This window comes from Pseudonaja textilis, chromosome 2 (genome assembly GCF_049901715.1).
Source record: "Pseudonaja textilis isolate UNSWEBS1 chromosome 2, rPseTex1.2, whole genome shotgun sequence".
NCBI classification, from domain to species: domain Eukaryota; kingdom Metazoa; phylum Chordata; class Lepidosauria; order Squamata; family Elapidae; genus Pseudonaja; species Pseudonaja textilis.
Window position 1 is genome coordinate 35,232,023 of NC_141991.1, and position 20,950 is coordinate 35,252,972.

General features: G+C 36.4%; 1 protein-coding gene across 2 annotated transcripts in view; it reads right to left on the reverse strand.

Moving 5' to 3' along the window:
- Positions 1–20,950, reverse strand: part of LOC113450057 (contactin-3-like) — a 196,063-nt gene that overhangs the window by 53,408 nt on the left and 121,705 nt on the right. For both annotated transcript variants that reach the window (XM_026721214.2, XM_087923692.1), the window contains 2 exons: positions 10,900–11,029; positions 3,060–3,210 (listed from right to left, as the gene is read on the reverse strand). In XM_026721214.2, coding sequence (XP_026576999.2) covers positions 3,060–3,210; positions 10,900–11,029 — 281 coding nt within the window. The remainder of the gene's footprint in view (positions 1–3,059; positions 3,211–10,899; positions 11,030–20,950) is intronic.

Consider the following 20,950-nt stretch of genomic DNA (forward strand, 5'->3'; position numbering starts at 1 on the left):
ATACTGAAATACTTGAAGTTCACATTCTTCAGATGGGGTCAGGGTACTTGTGACATATTGGAAATTCCCATTCATTCATAGAAAAATCTCAAGAATATCAAAAGAACATCCACAACTGTTCTATTGACTACAAGAAAAGTCTTTGATTGGGCTGATCATAAGCTATGGAGAGCCCTAGTAGACATGGGAATTCCAGAACATCTTGTCAAGTTGGTGCAGTTGCTATCACAAATCAAGAAGACATTATGCAAACACCACATGGGGACACTGATTGTTTCAAAATAGAGAAAGGAGTGCAACAAAACTGCATTCTTTAAACTTTTTTTATTCAACCTGTAAGCCGAAGAGATTGTTAGGAACATGCAATTTGAAGAATCAAAAATCAGAATAATGTTTGGAAAAAGGAAAATCAATAGTCTTTGGTATGCTGATGACACAACTTTCTGAATGAAAATGTCAAAATAACAATGGTGTTCTCTTGACAGTGAAGAGATTGAATGCATGCAATAATTCACTTTCCTAGAAGTACAAATTGATCAATGCAGTAATTACAGTCCAGAAATAAAAGTGTTGAATTGCACTGGATCGCACAGCAATAACAAGCATGAATTCAATATAGAAAAGCAAGGCCACCAATCTGGCAGATTAGTCTGCACTATCATATTTCCTACAGTTACCTGTAGTTGCAAAAGTTGGAAAAAACTAGATAGGAGAAAAATCGATGTGTTTGACCTGTAGTATTACAGAAGACTGCACATTCCCTGGATAACAAAGGTGAAAAACAAGCAAGGGCTGGAGCATATAAAACCAGACATATTGCTAGAAGACAAAATCACAAAATTCCACCTTATTTCAACCATCTTATGTAATCATAGGAAAAAGCAATTATGCTGAGTGACTAGTAGTAAGAGGAAATGAGGTCACCCAAACCCACAAAGGCTAGACACCATCAAAACTGACACCAGACAGAGCATAAAACAACAACTCTATATGATTTAAGAATCTGGAGATGATCCAAGTAATGGTCGAGAATCTGACCTGATAGAACAGATATCATCATCATCCGTCTGTAATCCTCTCCTGTCATTCTAAAAATGCTACCGAAATCTACTAGATTTGGTTTTCAGTATATCTTCTTGTGTGCCATTCATTAACCAGCCTTTCCTTATAAAATATATTTCATTATTTAGATTTAAAAAATCAATTAAATCCATTACATTCTCTTCCATATAACACTGATCCATTTCCCCATAAGAAAGATCTGAGAATAGCAGCTTTTTCTATGTGAGTATCCCCATCAATTGATACTGAGAAGAATTAAATGCCATCATGATCAATAGCAATTGATAACTTTACCTGCAAAGTTGTTATCAAAGTTTCTAAAATCCTTCAAGTTGATAGTCATTGGTATAACCTGCAAAAATGACTTTTGTATAATTACATACCATATGAAATGTCTGTCTTGAATCTCCCATCATTCTGCTTCATTATATTATTTTGAGTTTTATTAGCTCTCTCCCTCCCTCCCTCCCTCCCACCCACTTTCTCTCTCTCTCGATGGATGGATGGATGAAATGGCTGACCATATCACCTTACTCAGTATATTAGAAATGAGAGAATAAGAAAGACTACATTAATATCAGAATGCTGACTTCCTTTTCTCTCTGCTCTAATAAACTGAGTTTATATCAGTTAGATGACAATTGGAATGTACAATAAAACAGCATTAAGCATTGATGGCAGAATCAAGACTATGTAACCCTTTTTCTCTTCTTACTTCTCTTGCAGACATACTTACTTGTCATTCATGGGCTTTGTATATTGACATCTCTACCCCATCCCAATGCCCACTTCCTCAAAGAATGTGAACAAAGCAGTGCTTATAATTGGACAGATGAACAAGTGTGGAAAAGATGGGTATGAAAGTCTAAATTTTCTAAAATGTTTCAAAAACAATAGGTCAAGTCAGGACCTTATTTAACTCTTACAGTTTTCATTTCCCCCCAATTTTGACATTCTCATTTAGGATATGTGCTATCATTATAACTTTTCCAAAGTTTCAATATATAAATATAAAATAACATTTACTCATGTGTATTGATGTGTTGTGTGTATACATTTAGATCATCTTCAGTGGACTAACCTATTTTAGTATATGTTTTTTTTTCAACAATGAAAAGGGCATGAGAAGAAAGCAAGAATTTGTGTAAGTTGAAGTGGAGTAAGATCAGAACAATATTGGCTACAATTCAAAGAGCTTGGAGAGGCAACTTGAACTCAATCATTATGTAGTCTGACCTTTGTTCAAACCCAACCTCTAGGCCGTAAGATAAGAGGAGCACTCAAATCCTGGAGTTACATGGAACACTTTACTATTTGGACACATGACAATTCATTCAGTCCTCGAAGTGGGAATGATACCTAAATATCTGAGTCTATAGAAAAACATTCAGTTGTTTGTTTACTCCTTTTACAACTCCAACTCCATTATTTACAGCACCTACATAAGTGGTTCTTTCAGAACTTTCAAACAGAATCAACATACTAGGATGCACAACAATAACAGGCAACACTTGCATGGAAGAAGCAAACACAAAATAAAACACATCACACGTGCTAATATAGTGCTAAAGACAGTGGTAACATACTTTTATAGTTACATTTGTCAACCATCAGCTAACTTTTATTCATAACAAGACAAGAAGCTCAGTTTCTGCAGAGTAGATGTGAAAATTGATGTGGCAATTCTAAAGCCAAATCCAAGCCATTTGTTTGAATTTTGGAAAGATTAAAGGTGGTAGATTACCCCCCCCTCCAAAGTTTGCCATTAATAGTCCCAACACAATTTCAAATAAGCACCTGGGAAAAGATTTCACTCAAGATTTCACTTATGTGTCACATTGTTCTTAGTAAAACCTCCTTTTAATCTGTACTATATACTTTGATGAAATTGCATGACTTACTCGGCACATTTGCCACCTAATGTAAACAGTGTTGCTATTTCTTTCAAAATATGGTAATATTTAAATTATAATATGAAGACATTCACAACATAATACCTTTCATTTTCTTGGAGCAGCTCACCTCCCTTTTTCCAAATAGTTGTCGCTTTAGGGGAAGCTTTTGGATTGCACTCAAAATGAGCTGTGCTGCCCTTTAGAAGCTGAATCAATTTCTTCATTGGGCTTTTAGAAAAGTCAGGAGCAGAAGCTAGCAGCAGAAGAAACACATTAACTATGAAACACAACTTCTCCAGCATGTCCTCAGTGAGTTCCACAATTCATGTTACTTTTTTTACTTTTTTGTTAACCATTGAAGAATATGAAATTCCCATTCTAGTTCAGCCAAAATAGCACTGAAACAGAAATTGTACATTAAAATGCCACTGAATTAAGCTGGGATTAAGCAAAGGTTTTACTTTCAGTTCACTGTAAGAAAACTCCAATGACCTACATTTTTTCAGCATTTGTCTTTTTACAGTGGCCAATTTCTCCCTTGCTGTGACTTTCCAACAATTGGTATTGACTTGATACCCATTTGCCTGGCTGAATTCACAATATTTAGTACAATATGATATTAAAACATTGCATCAATAGGCCCCAAACACTTCCTTTGTTTCCAGTGAGTCTCTCCGCCCAGCTTTATTTTTTTATAAATGCAAGTTGCTGGCATGCTGTAAAAGAAAGCAAAGACATCTCACGTCATATTTATTTGCAGCAATGTCTTTGTATTCCATGAAAATCCTGATGAATTGGTACAAAGTATCTTGGGAAACTATTTTACCTTATGGTAAATAAGTATTTTGTGATTTGTCATGACCACTCTACCAGCCACTTTGTCCCATGGCAAGCATTTCTAAGTACAACAACCATTTTGTGAAAGTACTGCTGCCCCACCCCCAATAAATAAGCCAATGTACCTTGTTTTGACATAGGAAGAAGGAAATAGATATTCTATAGTGATTTGTCACTAGTTTTAGAAGTAGTCAGGAAAAAAGCATTAACTGAGTTTAATCAAATTCAAGTCAGAGTTCAAGTTTCAATTGTAGGGGTTTATTTCAAGATGATATTACTAAGTTATTAGCGGTGCTAATCAGGAGGCATTACCACATTTTCTCATTATTGCATTTTCTCATAACATGTTTTTTTATACATAACTAAAATCTGTTTTGCTATATTTGGAAACAGGCTTTTTGAAAATATACAGGGGAAGAACAGATGTAAGATTAGATTAGAGCTCTTCCATAAATTGATTTTTCAGGAACTATAATAAAATTGCAGTTTAATAATTTATTCTGAAGACTGTCCTGGAGATAGAAGAAGAGCAGCAAAATACTACTCAGTCTCAGTCAAGAGACTGCTTGGTGATACCTTCGACTTTGAGGAAGGAGACAAAGAGAAGATAGAAGGTTTAAGGGAGAGAAAGAGAAGGGAAATAATGGACTGTTTCTTTCCTTATGCTCTGTTCAAAATATTCAAAGGTCTATGGGAGATAATGTTAGAAAAAATGCAAAAGACAACATGTAAATATATTTTTACTGAAAAATGAGTTTGACTATAGATATCTTAACTGACTCACTCAAATAAGTATTTCTTTCTGGGATGGAAATTTCCCAGTCTAGCCAAATCTTTCTACTTCCTTTCATTCACTAGGTCCAATTCTACTCTGAAATTAGCCACAATTGGGAAGTGCCAATTGTGCCAGTTAGCTGGCTTCATTGGCTACTGTAAATGCCAGAGTATATTCATGAACTAGAATAGAGCACTAGGTTATGGGCCCAGAAAAAGACTATTGTAATTAAAGGTGAGAGACTGCCTGTTTTAAAAGTAAGAAACAAGGCAAGAGGCTTTGATGGATGGCTAAAAAAAAAATTAAAGAGAGCTCTCTATCCCGTTTGGGTCAAAAGAACTATATTATTTGGGCTGCAAAGATGGAATTCCTAAAAGCTAATGAAATATTGGCTGAAAATCCACCCCAGGTACCATTGCATGCTGCAGATCAGAAGCTGCATGATAGAGCATTTGCTTATATCATCTTAAGTTTAGAAGATGATCAGTTTATCAATGTAGCTGATTTAAAGACTACAAAGGAAGTCTGGGATAATTATCTGCATGTAACATCGTGCAATTATCAAGAAAGTTACATAGAGCCCATTTGCAGCCAGGAGGTTCAGTGGAATAGCATTTTGTTCATATGCAAACTTTACTTGTGGAATTAGAAAAATATGGGATGAGGATTCCAGAATCTCAAAAGGTGCTGCTAGTTTTGAACAGCCTAGATGAAATGTGGGACATTGTTTCTGCAGTGTTTGAATGCAAATCAGAGCAGGAATTGAGTTTGGAAGCTCTGAAAGTGTGTCTAATAGCTGAAGAGCAGAAATGTCATTATAGAAAAAGCCATGAGAAGGAAAAATTCCTGAGGAGGGGGCCCAAGAGGAGCAATGGAAATTTCCACAGCCAGGCTCTCTGCAGAGAGCAGCACAGAAATAAGAGCCTTGCAGTTTCCAGAGAACAGAAGAACAGTAGAAGATATTAGATTACAGCTGGGGTGGGATTCAATTTTTTTAACAACCGGTTCTGTGGGCATGGCTAAATTGGTGGGCATGGCTTGGTGGTCATGTTATTGGCTGGGCATGGCCAACTCAATATTACTCACATTGAGGCACACATCTCCTCCCCTGACTTCTCATGACTGTGGGGATACTGCAACAGTCGTAAGTGTGAAAAATGGTCATAAGTCGCTTTTTTTAGTGGCATTGTAACTTTGAATGGTCACTCCACACAAGCAAAGTACCAGCAAAGGAGGGGAAAAAACCTCCAGAGAAGTTCCTGAGACAGGAAGTCCAGTCCTGCCAAAAATGTAATAAGGGTTAATGGAGAGGCAGTTTCTGTAAGCAACGCCAGAATGTTTCCTTCCTGCCTTCCTTACAGGATTAGGCCAGTAATTTCTTCTAACAACCAGTTCTCCGAACTGCTTAGAATGCTAACAACTGGTTCTAGCGAATAGGTGCGAACCTGTAGAAACCCACCGCTGATTACAGCCCAACAACAGAGACGATCTCACTTAAAGATAGACTGTTTGCAAAGGGCCTTTTGCTGCAAGAAAGACAAGTTGATGGACAAATTGCAATAACAAAAGTCAATTCTTGCAGGAGAGATCAATGGCTTATCAACAGTGGGGCTAGCCAAATGATTATTAATAATGCTAAATTCTTTTACAGGATGGATGCAGCTGCAGGAGACACAGTACCCTTGGCAAATGGCAAGAAGGCTAAAGTCATGGGAAGAGGCAGTGTGCAAATACTATATTGGAAACAAGGTTTCATAATGTTTTATGTGTGCCAGAAATGGAACATAATTTGCTGAGTGTCTCTAGTTTAGACAAGCAAGGATTTGAGATCACATTTGTAAATAGGCAGCGTCTTATAAAGAAAATGGGATTGTCTGTGCAAAGGGCATAAAGCGTGATAACCTTTATATGTTACAGGGACAAAAAATTCAATGTGCACGAACACTGGGCAGTGTTTGCAAAACATGATTCATGTGTTCATCTTTTGCACAGAAAGCTTGGCCATGCCAGCTTTAAAGTTGTTCAAAAGATGGACCAGTATGAAGAAGGATTGCATGTAAAGTGATGTAAGGCATATTTGGATTGTGCAATATGCAAAACATCAAAGTCCAAGGCATTCCCAGTAAGCAAGAGTAGCACAAGACAGACCACAAGAGCTCTAGAGCTGGCATGTGCAGATTTGGTGGGCCCAATGCAAGCCAGTTGGGAGGAGCTAAGTATGTGCTGGTCATTGTAGATGACTATAGCAGGTTTGAGTTCTGCTATTTACTAAAGAGTAAAACAGGCGCTACAGAAATTTAAGCAATGGGTAAGCTTTGTAGAAAGAAGGTATAAACAACAGGTATGTCAACTGCAAACTGACAGAGGTTCAGAATTGATGTCAACAAGTTTTCAACAATGATTGGCAGAGATAGGAATAAAACACAGATGCACAAATCAGAATGAAGTCTTGCAAACCATGAAGGACTCACTGCTAGAGGATTCTGGTCTAAGCAGGATGTATTGGGGTGAAGCCATATTGTCTGCTAATTATATAGTTAATAGATTGTGGAGTTCCTCCATTAATGATACTCCATATGCAGTGTTATATGGGAGAAAACTATCTCTAGCACATTTAAGGGTGTTTGGAAGCAATGCATGGGTGCATATTCCAAAAGCAATTAGAAGAAAGGGTAACAAAAGGCGAGAAAGGTCAGGTTTGTAGGCTATGAGCTAGGCTCAAAGAGTTATCACTTTAGCAAAGGAAGCAAAAGAATAGTGTTTTCAAGGTCTGCAAGTTTTGCAGAGCAAAATTGGAAAAAAAACTGATGCAAATTTGTGGAATGGTTCACTTAGTGATGGTGATTCACTTAGTGATGGTAATTCACTTAGTGATGGTAACTCACTTAGTGATGATGTTAGTGTTCAGGGAGGAGAAGCTGAACAAGATATGAAGCAAGAGAGGGTTGACACACAGGAGAAGTCAGTGCCACACAGGTCAGAGCGATGGAATAAGGGGATTCCACCTGACAGGTATTCTGCTAGTGAAGTTAAAGTGTATAATGTATGGCATGAGCCAAGGAACTACAAAGAAGTATTGACATTACCTAAAATTGAACAAGTAAAGTGGAAAGAAGCCATGGACAAGGAAATGAAATCCATGGGAGAACATGAAGTGTTCACATCTATGACTTTGCCACAGGGTAGCAAAGCTGTAGGATGCAAGTGGGCATACATGAAAAAGGTACTGCCCAATAATGAGGTACAATATAAAGCAAAGTTAGTGGCACAGGGCTTTTCACAGATGAAAACTTTGCACTATGATGAGGTATTCATGCCAATTGTAAAGAGTGAGAACATCAGTGTGGCACTAGCATTGGCAGTGGCACATAGCAATAAAATTTGGCATTTTGACATAACCACTGCATTTCTCAATGCAGAATTAGAGGAAGAAATTTACATGGTTCAAGTACCAGGGTATGAAAGTAAAATGCCTACTACAGTCTATAAATTGAACAAGGCCATTTATGGGCTGAAGCAAATCAGCCAGAAATTAGAATATCTGTTTAGATACTGCATTGAAGGATCTTGGGTTCAAGGGTTGCAAGGCTGATGGTTGCATTTACACTGGAAAGTTAAAAGGTGGGGATCAACTCAATTGTGTTGGATCGGTATAAAAGGAAATTCTCAGGTATTTGGAGGGAACTGTGAATGTGGGTCTTCAAATACACGTATCTGAAGAATATTAAGGGTAATTGAATTTATGTCTATTCCAGTTATGAAGGAAGGAGTGTCAGAGTGTATTCATGAACTGGAATAGAGCACGGTAACAAGGTCAGCCAATGAATAGGCATAGCAACTAAGTCGGCCAATGAGGACTGTTTGGAAACTGAAATTAGAAGTAGCCTAGGTGTGACTCTATATAAAGCTCTGTAACTATGTTAAGTTCTGAGTTTGTCTGTGGAAAATGAAATTGCTTCTCTCCTCTGCTTGCTTGCTGATCTAAAGTGAAACTGATGTCTGTTTTTGAGCTCCTGAGTTGCTGTTCCGCTCTACACTTGTAACATGTCTACTTCTGTTTGAGTTTGCTCCATGTTGGAGAAATCTACAATTTCGTATTGTAAAATTTATTTAATATGCTTATAAAGACATTAAATGAAGCATCAGCCATCTGTGTTTATTTTTCTGGCACTGAATTTATGCTGCAAAACTCTGAATAATAGGACTTTATATAATAAAATGGGGATGTGGAGTACAATGAAACCGAGTTTCTTCCAGCAAGACTTCTACTTGAATTACATGAAGTTCAACAAGAAAGAATGGGTCTGGAACATTACTTTAGCTGGACAGATCTCTCTCTCTCTCTCTCTCTCTCTCTCTCTCTCATCTATCATCTATCATCTATCTATGGCATTTCTATGCCAATATAGATCATAAAGTTATCTAGAGCTTGCAATAGATCAATGTAAAATTTTTAAATAAAACATCAAAATTAAAATTCAGGTATCCAGATTACAAATGAACAAACTCCTGCAAGATGTTGACTTCAAGAATGTAAATAAATAAATAAAAGTTGCATTTTGCTACATAAAAATGAATTAAGCCTATTGTATGCTATAGATAAAATTTAAAACAATTCTTACAAAATATATTTAGTATCTCACAGCTCCTTCTAGCCGATCAAAAGTGTTTCTGCTATTCTCATTCAATGATTTAGGAGTTTTCTTTTATTCATCTATTTCAAAATAATATTACTGTTGGAAACATTTTCAGCAGCTTTTGTCCAGCTTTGTTAAATGCATTTTAGTCTGCCTTTCTGCTAAAAAAAGAGAAACTTAAATGTTTGAAGATTAACATGGTAGAAGAAAGATCTCTGGCACCAGATTGGACCAAGTCAAATTACTCCTTAATTTCATTCAAAAATCAGTTTCACTGGCCAATCTAGATTTCAAAAATCTGTATAAATTATATTAAGAGTTAAACTGTCAAAAGTTGGCTTGGGCATCAAAACTGATAACTGCAATCAATGGTTTAATTAATAGCTTTGTTCAGATTTGCAATTATATACTTTCAATCATCTTAACACTATTATTTCACTGTTATTGTATATCCCTGATTCTGCTGATCACATAAGCAGTTAAGTAGGTGGGAGCAGATCAAGGCAATTCACTGAAGAATGGAAAGAAATAAAAACTCATTCAATAATTTAGGAGTTTACTTTTATTCATCTATTTCAAAATAAAACTACTGTTGGAAACAGTATGGTGCATCGGTTCCTCTCACGCAATCCCCAAAGAGGCCAATATGTGTTCTTAACTCAAAGGATACTCAATATGGCTACTAAACTCTGGTTAGGAACAATATAAAAAAGGCAAAACTGGTTACTAAAATGCAAAGCTGGTTACTATCTGAACATAGAAAAAGCTTTGTCAATTTACTTCAGTTTGCTTCTGTTTGAGGATAAAACCTTGTAATTTGTTCTAAAAGCAAACTAGGATAGTTAGTCCTGGATTTACAACCACAACTGAGCCCAAAATTTCTGTTGCTAAGAGAGATAGTTGCTAAATGACTTTTGCCCCAGTTTATGATCTTTCTTGCCAAAGTTGTTCTTAAGTTAGTAACATGGTTGTTAAGTGAATCCGGCTTCCCCATTGACTTTGCTTATCAGAAGTTTCTGATGATCCCAGGACACTGCAACCATCATAAATATGAGTCAGTTTGCCAAATGCCCGAATTTTAATCACATGACCACAGGGATCCCTGCAGGGGTGATAAATTTGAAAAATGGTCATAGGTCACTTTTTTTTACAGTGCCATTGTAACTTCAAACAGTCACTCAGTAAACTTTTGTACACAGAGAACTACTTATATCACCTTCAAAACTAATAATGGGCCCTTGCACCCATATTATCAAGGAAAAAGTCAGAGAAACTTATCTGTCATTTTCAAATGACATTGCTTCTTCAAGAATACTGAAGCTACAATGCAGAAGGTCAGTGCCGTGAAGTAATATGCTGAGCCAATGTTGCTTCCCAATTGTGTGATTAGTTTTAATCACTGGGATGGTATCCAAGCTTTGTGTCTCTTCTTCCTATAATTAATAATTTATCTTGGTGTCCTTGTTTTAAATCAGTGAATGATTGAGCTATAAAATCTACTGAGCTTCTTTATCCGCCACCATATCACTCAGATACAGTTGAGAAAATTACATAGAAATGCTGATAAATTTAGTGCTGTGAAAGTATTTGTGCTAAATTTTCAAGATGGTAGTATAGGAAAACATGACAGCTACTGCATCAGGAGGAAAAATATCTGGTAAATAACAACACAGAAAGCAAAGTTGTGACTTACCTACAACTCGGAGATTGGCACTGGCATATATTGTACCATGTTTGTTCTCTGCTATACACTGGTACATGCCAGAATCTGTCAAGTTTAAGTTTGTTATAGTCAAAGCTCCATTTTCAATTTGTATTCTTCCCTGGATAGTAAAACATTAAAAAGGAATATATTTACGTGACTGAAGAAACAGACAAGCGAGGGTGTTTTGGCTGCACAGCAGTAACTCATGCCTTCATTAAACTTCATTTGAAGAAATTTATACATAGCTTAACTGATGTTTAAGACAACTCTGGAATTTCTATGCATTGACCAAAGTAGTGATATGCTAATAATGGTTTTTGAGAGACAAAGCCTTAAAGAGCTTTGCAGTAGATATAAGCATCGGACTGAAACATCAGCTTTGAAAATCTTCTTTCAAATTCTGAAAGGATTGAGTTGGATTTGCCTGTCAGTGAAGTCTATTCCTAACAATCCTGGGATCAACTTACTTTAATTTTGGGGCTTACAAGCTTGTCTACTGCAAAATGCTTTTTACACGGAGGAAAAAAAGTAGAGTCCCCCCCCCCTTTGAAAATGACAATTCACTTTGAGGTTTAACTCTTGCTTTGCGTATATATTTGAATATTTTGTCCTCTGTATATACTCATATATACTCACATAGACAAATACTTGTCAAGCTTTCTATCTGATACACAATTTCTTTGGCCTAAAATTGTGATTGGTTGATGTTGATTGAAATATCTGCTTTACATATATGAACATTCCTAAGAACACAGAATTGATGTGATCAATGATTGTAAAGCACGTTTGAAACTTTAACTGAAAGGAGATTTATTTATAGGATGTACATTAAATAGACAGATAAACTCTAGCAGCTTGCTGAGTAAATCCTACCAGGAAGAGAATAAAATAGCTTGTGCCCTCCACATGCATGTCTTGGAAGAAAGGAAAAAAGGAAGGGATCTGAGATTAGCAAGAACTTTGTCAGGGAGCAGAAAAACTGCTATAGAGAACACAGAATAAATCAGTAGGTTATATGATGCTGAACAATTAATGCTACTGGATCAAGACCTTCAAAAGATAGTTGACATACAGAATGCTCTCATGTAATTATCTATAAAAATTCAGTGATACCTCAATCCAGTACAACAAAGCATTCTATTCAGTGGAATGCTTACAACATATCTTTAGGGCTTTTTTAAAAGCTGTCTTTGATGGCAATTCATTTTGTATTTCTACGACGACCAGAGAAAAGGCCTTCTCTGTTAGTTGAAAATAACTGAACAGTCTTCAAAGACATATAGGTAAAAAGAGACTCCATTCCTGGTCAAAGAGGAGGCAGACTGATCCTCGTGAAGGGAATACTTAAAGTTATTTAGGGCCAAATTATTTAAGGCAAGAAGTGATCATCTACTTTGGCTGAAGACTGAGACTAGAGTCCAAGTAAATGCATTAGATGATTTTCCTAGACATACACATGAACATTCAACTTGGATACATAAACTTAATATATAAGGCAGGGCTTCCTCCCCTCCACCATTTCCCCCTTTTCTTTATATTAAACTTTTTTCCTTTCTCCTTTATTTTTCTGATTTTTATCAATTCTTAAATTTAAATATTTTTAAGTTTAATGTTATTGTACTTTTAAAATCTACATGAATGAAACAATCAATCAATAACATTTCATTCAGATATTACAAATACATCTTTATTCACTTGCTATCCATATGTAATTAGGCTTTATCTTTACATCGATATTAAAGGAAAGTTGGACAAGGTTAGGCATAGGAAAATTTAGGAGAAGGTTTACCTTTGCAAACTTCAACTGTCTCCTCAATTACTGTATACATCCCATGTGTTGCTGACATTTATATAGGTAACCATTTTTGTAAAATATATGTTAAGAATAAACTTTGGAAAAGTTAATTTCTCTAGGCAACTACTGGTCAGAAAGAAAAGGGGTGTAGTCTAGAGCAGGGGTCGCCAACCTTTTGAACCTCAGGAACTACCAAACTCATAATTTTATTTTAGATCCCAGGGACTGCTAACTGGTTCTGTAGGTGTGGCCTAATTTGTGGGTGTGGCTTGGTGGTCATGTGACTGGCTGGGCATGGCTTGTATGTAAATATTGTAAATATTTGTAAATAACTTTTACCCAAAATCAGGCAAAGTAGGCAGGCAGATTGAGTTGCTCACAGAATCACAGATTCATTCAGAGATCTATCAATCTGCCATCGGTTAGCTCAGCCGATGATATAGCTATCTGCCATCGGCTAGCTCTGTCACATAAAATTTGCTTGCAAGCAAACTCATAAAATTCGCTAGCAAGCAACTCACAAAATTAACTCACAACATACCATGTATGTAAATATTGAATTTTTTATAAAAAAGAGCAACTTTTGCCCAAAAGATCTATCTATCTGCCATCGGCCTAGCTCAGTCTCTCAAATTTGCAGCCTTGTGCTTCTGCACTGCCTGGATTAATTGCTTTGTGGGGGGGGGTGCTCTGGGGATGAGATTTCTCTGTGGCCCACCAAAATTTTCTCATGGCCCACCGGTTGGCAACCGCTGGTCTAGAGAATGGAATCAATGCTTTGAAAATGGGTAGAGTGAAATACAATATTTTAGAAAATGCATAGGATATATAGGGACTTTGTGATATCTGGGGGATGGAGGTTTGTCTATTAGAATTAGCTTTAAGCAGTATTTTGACTTGGGTTGTCTCTAATCAGTACAGTGTATATCCTACAGATCTGTAAAGCTTAAGAAAATGATTTGATCAAAAGGAGATCTGACTGAATCATCCTTCTAAATCAAGCCAGTTTTCTCAAAAATCAGACACTCTGTGTTCTTTCTATTCTTTCCAGCTGGAGTCACAGTATTTCTACTCTTGTCTCTGATGTCCAGTCTCCCCAAAAGGGCCCATTTCAGTCCCTTTTAATATTTACATTCGCCCTACTTCTTCCCAAATGATGAAAATAACAAAAAATACATCAAAATGTTTGCTTTCTTTCTGTTACTTATCTTCCTTTTTTTCTTGCACTGAACAGCATAAATATTATCCACTGAGTGAACAGATCTCAGATAATTTATTTGCTGCTGCGTTACTGCATAATAAATTCAAAGAAAAGTGTTTGGGCAAAAGTAAATGGAAAGTAAAAAAAAGCAGCAACAAAAAAAAACCTAATGTGGTAGTATGTTATAGACCAGGGGCTAACCTTTTTGGGCTCCTGTGCTGAAAATTGCATGCATGCTTGCTCACACAAGCTTTCATGCTAGCACCCAGAAGGCAATGCGCGCAGCGGCACCATAACCACTGTGCATGTGCACACGTGATCTCCCCCCCCCGCTGCTCCCTTACCTGCACTGCTCATACATGCACCTCCCAGCTGATTTTCAGGCCTTTTGGGGCCTCCTAGAGACTCGAGGGAAGCCTCTGCAGCCTTTGTAGGCTGAATAATGGGCCCGTTTTGTCACTTTGGGTATTTCTGGAAATACAGGAAGTAATGAAATGGGCCTGTTTTTTGGCCTACAAAGGATGCAGAGGCTTCCCTCGAGCCTTTGGGATGGCCAAAAAAGGCCAAAAAATCAGCTGGGAGGCACGTGCATGCCCAGTGAGGTAAGTTTTCCTGGGGCTCCCGTGGCCACACAAATGGCTTTGCATGCCACATGTGGCACATGTGCCATAGGTTCACCATCACAATTATAGATTATCAAGTCATATAAAAGATTTCCAAGTATGTTCTTGTGTGAGATTATAGAATGTTTAGCAATAAAATATATAACAATCAGTTAATTAGATAAGTTTTTTTTTTAATAATTAATTTATCAGTCTTATGACCATATCAAATAAAATAAAAATAAAATTCAGGATCTAGGATAAAGTATATAAAAGAATATATGTAATAAAATATGTATGTGCTAAATTCAAGGTATCAGCATTTAGATAAATTTATCACCTTTATATGAAATACAAGGAATCAGCATTCAGATAAACACACTCTTTAGTCTTATATTTCCTTTCAGGAATAGTCCAGGATTTAAAGCTTATTAAATGAATCTTTTCCACATCTGTAGCAATCCATATCTCTTCAACTGCTATGAAGTCAAAGTTAGAGAGGAACTTCATTATATCCCAATCTGTTACTCTGTTCTTTCAGCCAGTGATATCCCAAGTCAGTACTTAATGTTATTGGGGTGATTGAATGGGTACTAGAATTTTGGGTTAAAAACATGTTTTTCAATTATTCAACTAGACTGAAGTTATCCAAAATTCCTTCTGGGTCAAAAAAAAAAAAACCATGTAAGTTTGAAATATGTTTACCTTCATCACTGCCTTAATATTGTATAAGTTCTAGTGAGTTTTGAGATGAGCAACAACTTGGTTGGATGCTTTTTCAGGTTGACAACTCAGAATAGCATCTACATCCAAAATGAAGTTTTGGCTAAGGGTGATTTCTTTATAACTCTGTCCTATTCCAAAGTCATCCTCAGTTAGTAACTCACCAAGATTTGGGCTTCAGCTTACTTCCTTTTATGTGTCAGCCTCTATTTTTTTTTCACTTACATTTTCTGCATGCTGTGGTGTTTTATCAAGGAGTAGAGGGAGTAAGGTGAAAACCACTCCCAAGGACTCTTTGATGTCTTTTCCATGTCTATTTTCCATGTTAAACTAGGGGATGAATCACCACATTGTTTCTCAAAATAGGATGTATTTTCTTGAGCAGTTGGAGTGACCATCTCTATTAAAGGTCTAGCAACTTTACTTCTTGTTGCTAATAATTCTCTTCAGATCATCTAGCTCGGGGCTGTCAAATTTGCAGTCTGCGGGCCAGATGCATCATGCACCGGCCACGGCCACACCCAGTTTGGCAAAGGGGGAAAACATCATGTTATGTCACATGATGCTGCTGTGACGCCACGAGTTTGACACCCCTGATCTAGCTTTTTTAGAATATTGACTTGTTCAGTACCTGGTAAGGTACTGAAAGAGTTAATCAGATTTGTCCCAAAGGGTTCTTCAGAAAACTGATCTTCTATGAGAAATACAGACTATTTATTCAAACTATCTCTTCTCAAGGACAGCAGTGACAAAACATCCTTGGAGTTACCTACTTTTCTATGGGAGGTACAGATTATTTATTCAACTATCTCTTCTCAAGGACAGTAGTGATAAAACATCATTGGAGTTACCTACTTTTATATTGTTACAATTAAACTTTAAAGTAAAGCACTCTTATTGCCAAGATTAGTTATTAGTTACTCTCTCTGTGTGAAACACAGGCTCATTCTCAAACTTGCTCTAAAAAGACTTCACTCTGAACAATATGCTGCAATAATAGGGTGTTTGAATGATAGAAGGATTGATTTAAAAGTCTCTCCTGGATGGGAGTCAATCAACCTGCAAATGAGTTAACTGCCTTTCACAGTGTAGAACATCTTCAAAAGAAAAAACAAGAAAGTCCAGTTGCCTCATGAAAAAAGAAACTTTGGCACAACCATGACCTGGATGACTGATAATCCCCATAGACTTTTATCCAATGCTTCCTGGGAGGGTGGAACTTGCTTTGCATTCTTCTGGATGTAGGTCAAGATGTCTTTTAACTTATTCCTCCCCTTTTTTAGGTGTTAAATTAGGATCCACCTTTCTACCACTATTTGCTTTTGAGTCACAGTTCCCTATGTGTAGGCCTGCTTTAACTGATTCAGCAGTATTAATTATATATATATATATATATATATATATATATATATATATATATATATATATATATATATATATATATATATATATATATTAGTATGTTATATATTAGTATATTAGGATGACTGTGTTAAAGCTTAATAAAAGTATCTTTTAGTTGTGTCTACTCTGTTGTCAGTTGTGGTCAGAAGCTCAAAATTGACAATCTTTTTGTGCCATCAGTAGGCATTTTCTGGTTATAAAATCAGCAACATTTTTGTTTTTTAAGTCCTCACCCCCTTCTTGCATAAGCCTTGCAGTAGTTGGACAAATGGCTGCAATTTGAGAAGGGCATTGGTTCTTCAGGCATAGAAACACAAAGATTTAAAACTTGAACACTCTCTATCTCTGCTTACATATCCCATTATGGGGTAGGGGCTGTCAAATCTGCTTGAGAGGCTATCAAAAAAGGAGAGGGTTGATTACTTATGGGATGAAATTTACTTTTTAGATATCAGACAACTCTGAGCTGTTTAGTAGACTTGAGTGAATTATAAGAAGCAGAATGTGAGCAACGTCTCTTCTTTCTTTTCCACATGGTGGAATCTAGTCAAAATAGTAAAAATATAGGTCTCTAACAGAATAAAATTAAATAAAATGGAATAAAAAGGAGTAAAAGGGATAGTTAAAAATTAAAAAGTGGCTTTAGAGGGAGGTTTTAACAACAGATGCTAGCTCTAGTCTATGCCATCTTTTTGGGCTCCTCTAAATATCTGTTGGGCTATTTAGCTAAGCCTAAAGATTCTGTTGCAGTTTATTCTTAAATTGTAGAAGAGAAAAGATCATTTAATATCCCAGACTTCATCCCAATCTATAGTTAGCATCTGGTTAAAGAGGTAAAACAGTAACAAATTTGGAAAAAGAATAACAATCACATTGGACTACAAGACATCACAACAAACAGCTATATGAATAGATTTCAGAATAGCATATTTTAATTAGCTTAGAGAAGTACATAAATCCCATGGACAGAAATCTTTTGGTCAAAGGAGGAATAGATAGGTTGAAAACTTCTCAAAAACCAGTACTTAAAAATGATAAGCATAATATTAGACTGAAAAAATATAAAGACACAACAGTTTAGCTCTCTAAAAACTAATAAGAGAATCAAAGAAAGAAGTTGATGAAAAACAATTAAATCAATAAGAATTTCTAACTAATCTATAGCAACTATGGCGGTGGTGCAATGGCTCAGATTAAGATAAGGTTCGAATGCCAAATGCAGTGTGACAGGGTGAGCTCCAAATACTCTCCTAGGTCTAGCAGTTCAAAAGCATACACATATGAGTAGATGAACAGGTACTACTTTGGTAGGAAGGTAACAATCCTCCATTATATCATCCTAGCCCACTTGACTGCAGAAATGTCTTCAGACAGTACTGTCTCCATGGCTCTTGAAACAGAGATGAGCACTGCCACCCACATAGTTGGCAATAACTCACAGAATAAAATCCACAGGGACTCCTTTACCTTTACTATAGCAACCATACTTAACTTTATGGCCAACAATCAAAATCAGGAGTTTTAAAGTTACATAGCAGAAGGGTATGTGAAGAAATATAGTTTATAAATTGTTTCCAAATGGAGATAAAGCTAGTATTTAGACTTAGTATTTAAAGTGGGTTTTTTTGGCATTAATGTGTACTCTGAAAGCCGAATCCTCTAATGAAGAATTAATGTTCAGTGAGAAACATTATCTATTTTACCAGTGGATCTCATATATAAAGCCTACTCAGTATATTTCATGGGAATAGATGTCTTGATAAAACTTAACAGAAAAATGGTTGACAAAAAAATGAAGTCACTATTTAAAAGTTTGTTTCATCCTCAGAAACTGATAGAGGGAGAGCAATTGCAAACAATTTCATTTCTTTTTAAAAGGAAGTAGCTTAATGATCCATTGTGGATGCCAAGACAGTTTGATTGATCCAATAATTTTAAGAACCATGCATCATCTTTGTTGCTCTTCTCTGAGATTCCGGAAAGAATACAGAGAAGGGCAACAAAGATTAGGGGACTCAAAATTAAAACATGAATAATGACTGCAGGTATTGGGTTTGTCTAGTATAGTGAAAAGAAGAACTAGGGGTGGCATAATAACAGTATTCCAATATTTGAGGGGCTGACACAAAGGGGCTCCCACAAAGAGGAAGTCAAAGCACCTGAAGACAGGACAAGAAGCAATAGATGGAAACTAATCAAGGAGAGAAGCAACCTAGAATTAAGGAGAAATTTCCTGACAGTGAAACTAACAAAAGAAGATCAAACAAAAGAAGTAAATTGTCATAAAAAGGTTTTGGATTTTACCCTGTAGTAAAATAATAAGCTTAAAGAAGTATATGGACTTCATGAACCATAATGGAACTAAGCAGAACAACTGAAAAACAAAGGGAATGGCAATCCAGTGAAAGTAAATGTTACATATGAGAAATAACATAGCGGGAGAAATAGATTAATGGAATTTGAACCTAAGAAACATGTAAACATACACAGAAAGGCAAAAAGGAAATAACCTGATCAGGTCTAGATATCAGTTACCAGAGATAAAAATTACATATAGCAGGTCACAGGGAACCAATCCATCAAGTTTAGACAAATACTGAAGTAGGACATTAGAATTAACAGCCATGTTGACAGATGCTGCTAGTGAAGAATAAAAAGACCAGCTATATAAGGTCTGTTAGAAAACCAGGAATTCATGTAAGCAACTATAAAATCCAAGAGTCTAGAAGGAGCTTACAGCTATCATATCATAGACTTTTGTATGATCATTCAGAAATCACGGAGGATGAACATTTTCCAGAAGGCAATCGGTATAGTACCAGAGGACTGGAGCAGGGCAAATGTTGTTCCTATCTTTGCAAAGGTGATGGGGGAAAGAACCCAGTCTGATATAAATTCCAAACAAAATCCTGGAATACATTATTAAGCATTGAGCTTGTGGACATTTAGAATAGAATGCAATTGGCTGCATGAGTTTATGAAAAATTATGCCCATCAACTCAATTCTTTGATAGAATGATAAGTCTTTGATAGACCGGTGAGGAAGAAGACCAGCAATGAACATCTATTAACAACAACTAGCAGTCAAAAGACAAGATGAAAAATATTTAATCTCACAATCCTGGACAAATTCAACCATAGTTTCAATGGGGAGCCTGTGACCACCCTAGACCAAGCTAAACTAAAAACACAGGGAATTCCTGGAAGCTTGGCATTCAGACAAATCGGCCAACAATAGACACATAAAAATAATCATATTTACATAGTATTCAAAAGAGATAACAAAAAGCTAAGGAAACAGACTAGAACACATCCTCTCCAGCAGTCAATAACCAGGGATTAACACCAGGCAAACAATGCAGCAGAAAACAATACCTTAACCAAAGAACTACCAAGGAGAAAAGTACATCCACCCCATAAAAACTGGCAGGGCAAGCTATTATACATAAACATGAAATAAACCTCATACTCACTCACACTGATGTTACATAATTGTGTAATGAAACCTCTGCAAACAAACAACCAAACTCAGAGACCAATAAGATCCCATGAAGCTGGGGACTTCAGCAAAGTGTTTGACATGTTTTCGATGAGATTCTGGTAAAGAAAATACAATGTGAGGCTAGCTTATAAGTTAGGTAGACATACAGTAGAACAGGTTGAACTACTGTATACAATGAATAAACCATCAATAATTCTGCACTGAATTTGAAGGAAATCTTGACTGGCCATTTTGCAGGGCTCCATTTTAGGCGGTGTTGTTCAACCCAATTATAAATAAGTTGGATAAGAAGTTAAAAATATGATCATCAGTTTGCAGGTATTTATTTATTACATTTATATGCCATCCGTCTTTCTATCTAGAATGACTCTGGATGGAAATGGAAAAAATGGAACAAATGGAATAAATGTTTAATATAAAAGCATTAAAACTGTCAACAATTAAATAAAGGTTAAAAAACCATGAACATGGATGGTATGGGGGTAGGCTTTTGTCTCTCACTCAACCAACCAGCAGAGTGCACCCCCGCCAAGGCACCAAGCCAACCAGCAGAGCTAGTTTTTAAGATCCTTTTGGAAAGCCAGAAAGGTAGAGGGAAATCTCACTTCTGGTGGCAAGATGTTTAGAAGGAAGCGGTCACAGCAGAGAAGGGTCCCTAGACCCACTAGGAATTTCTTGGCTGATGGGGTCCATTGAGAGCCTCTTCTCCTGGAGTAAGTGAAGAAATTAATTCAATTGGAATGAGATGGTTCCTCAGATAACCTGTTCCCATACTATGAAGGGCTTTAAAGGTGATATCCAACACCTTGAAT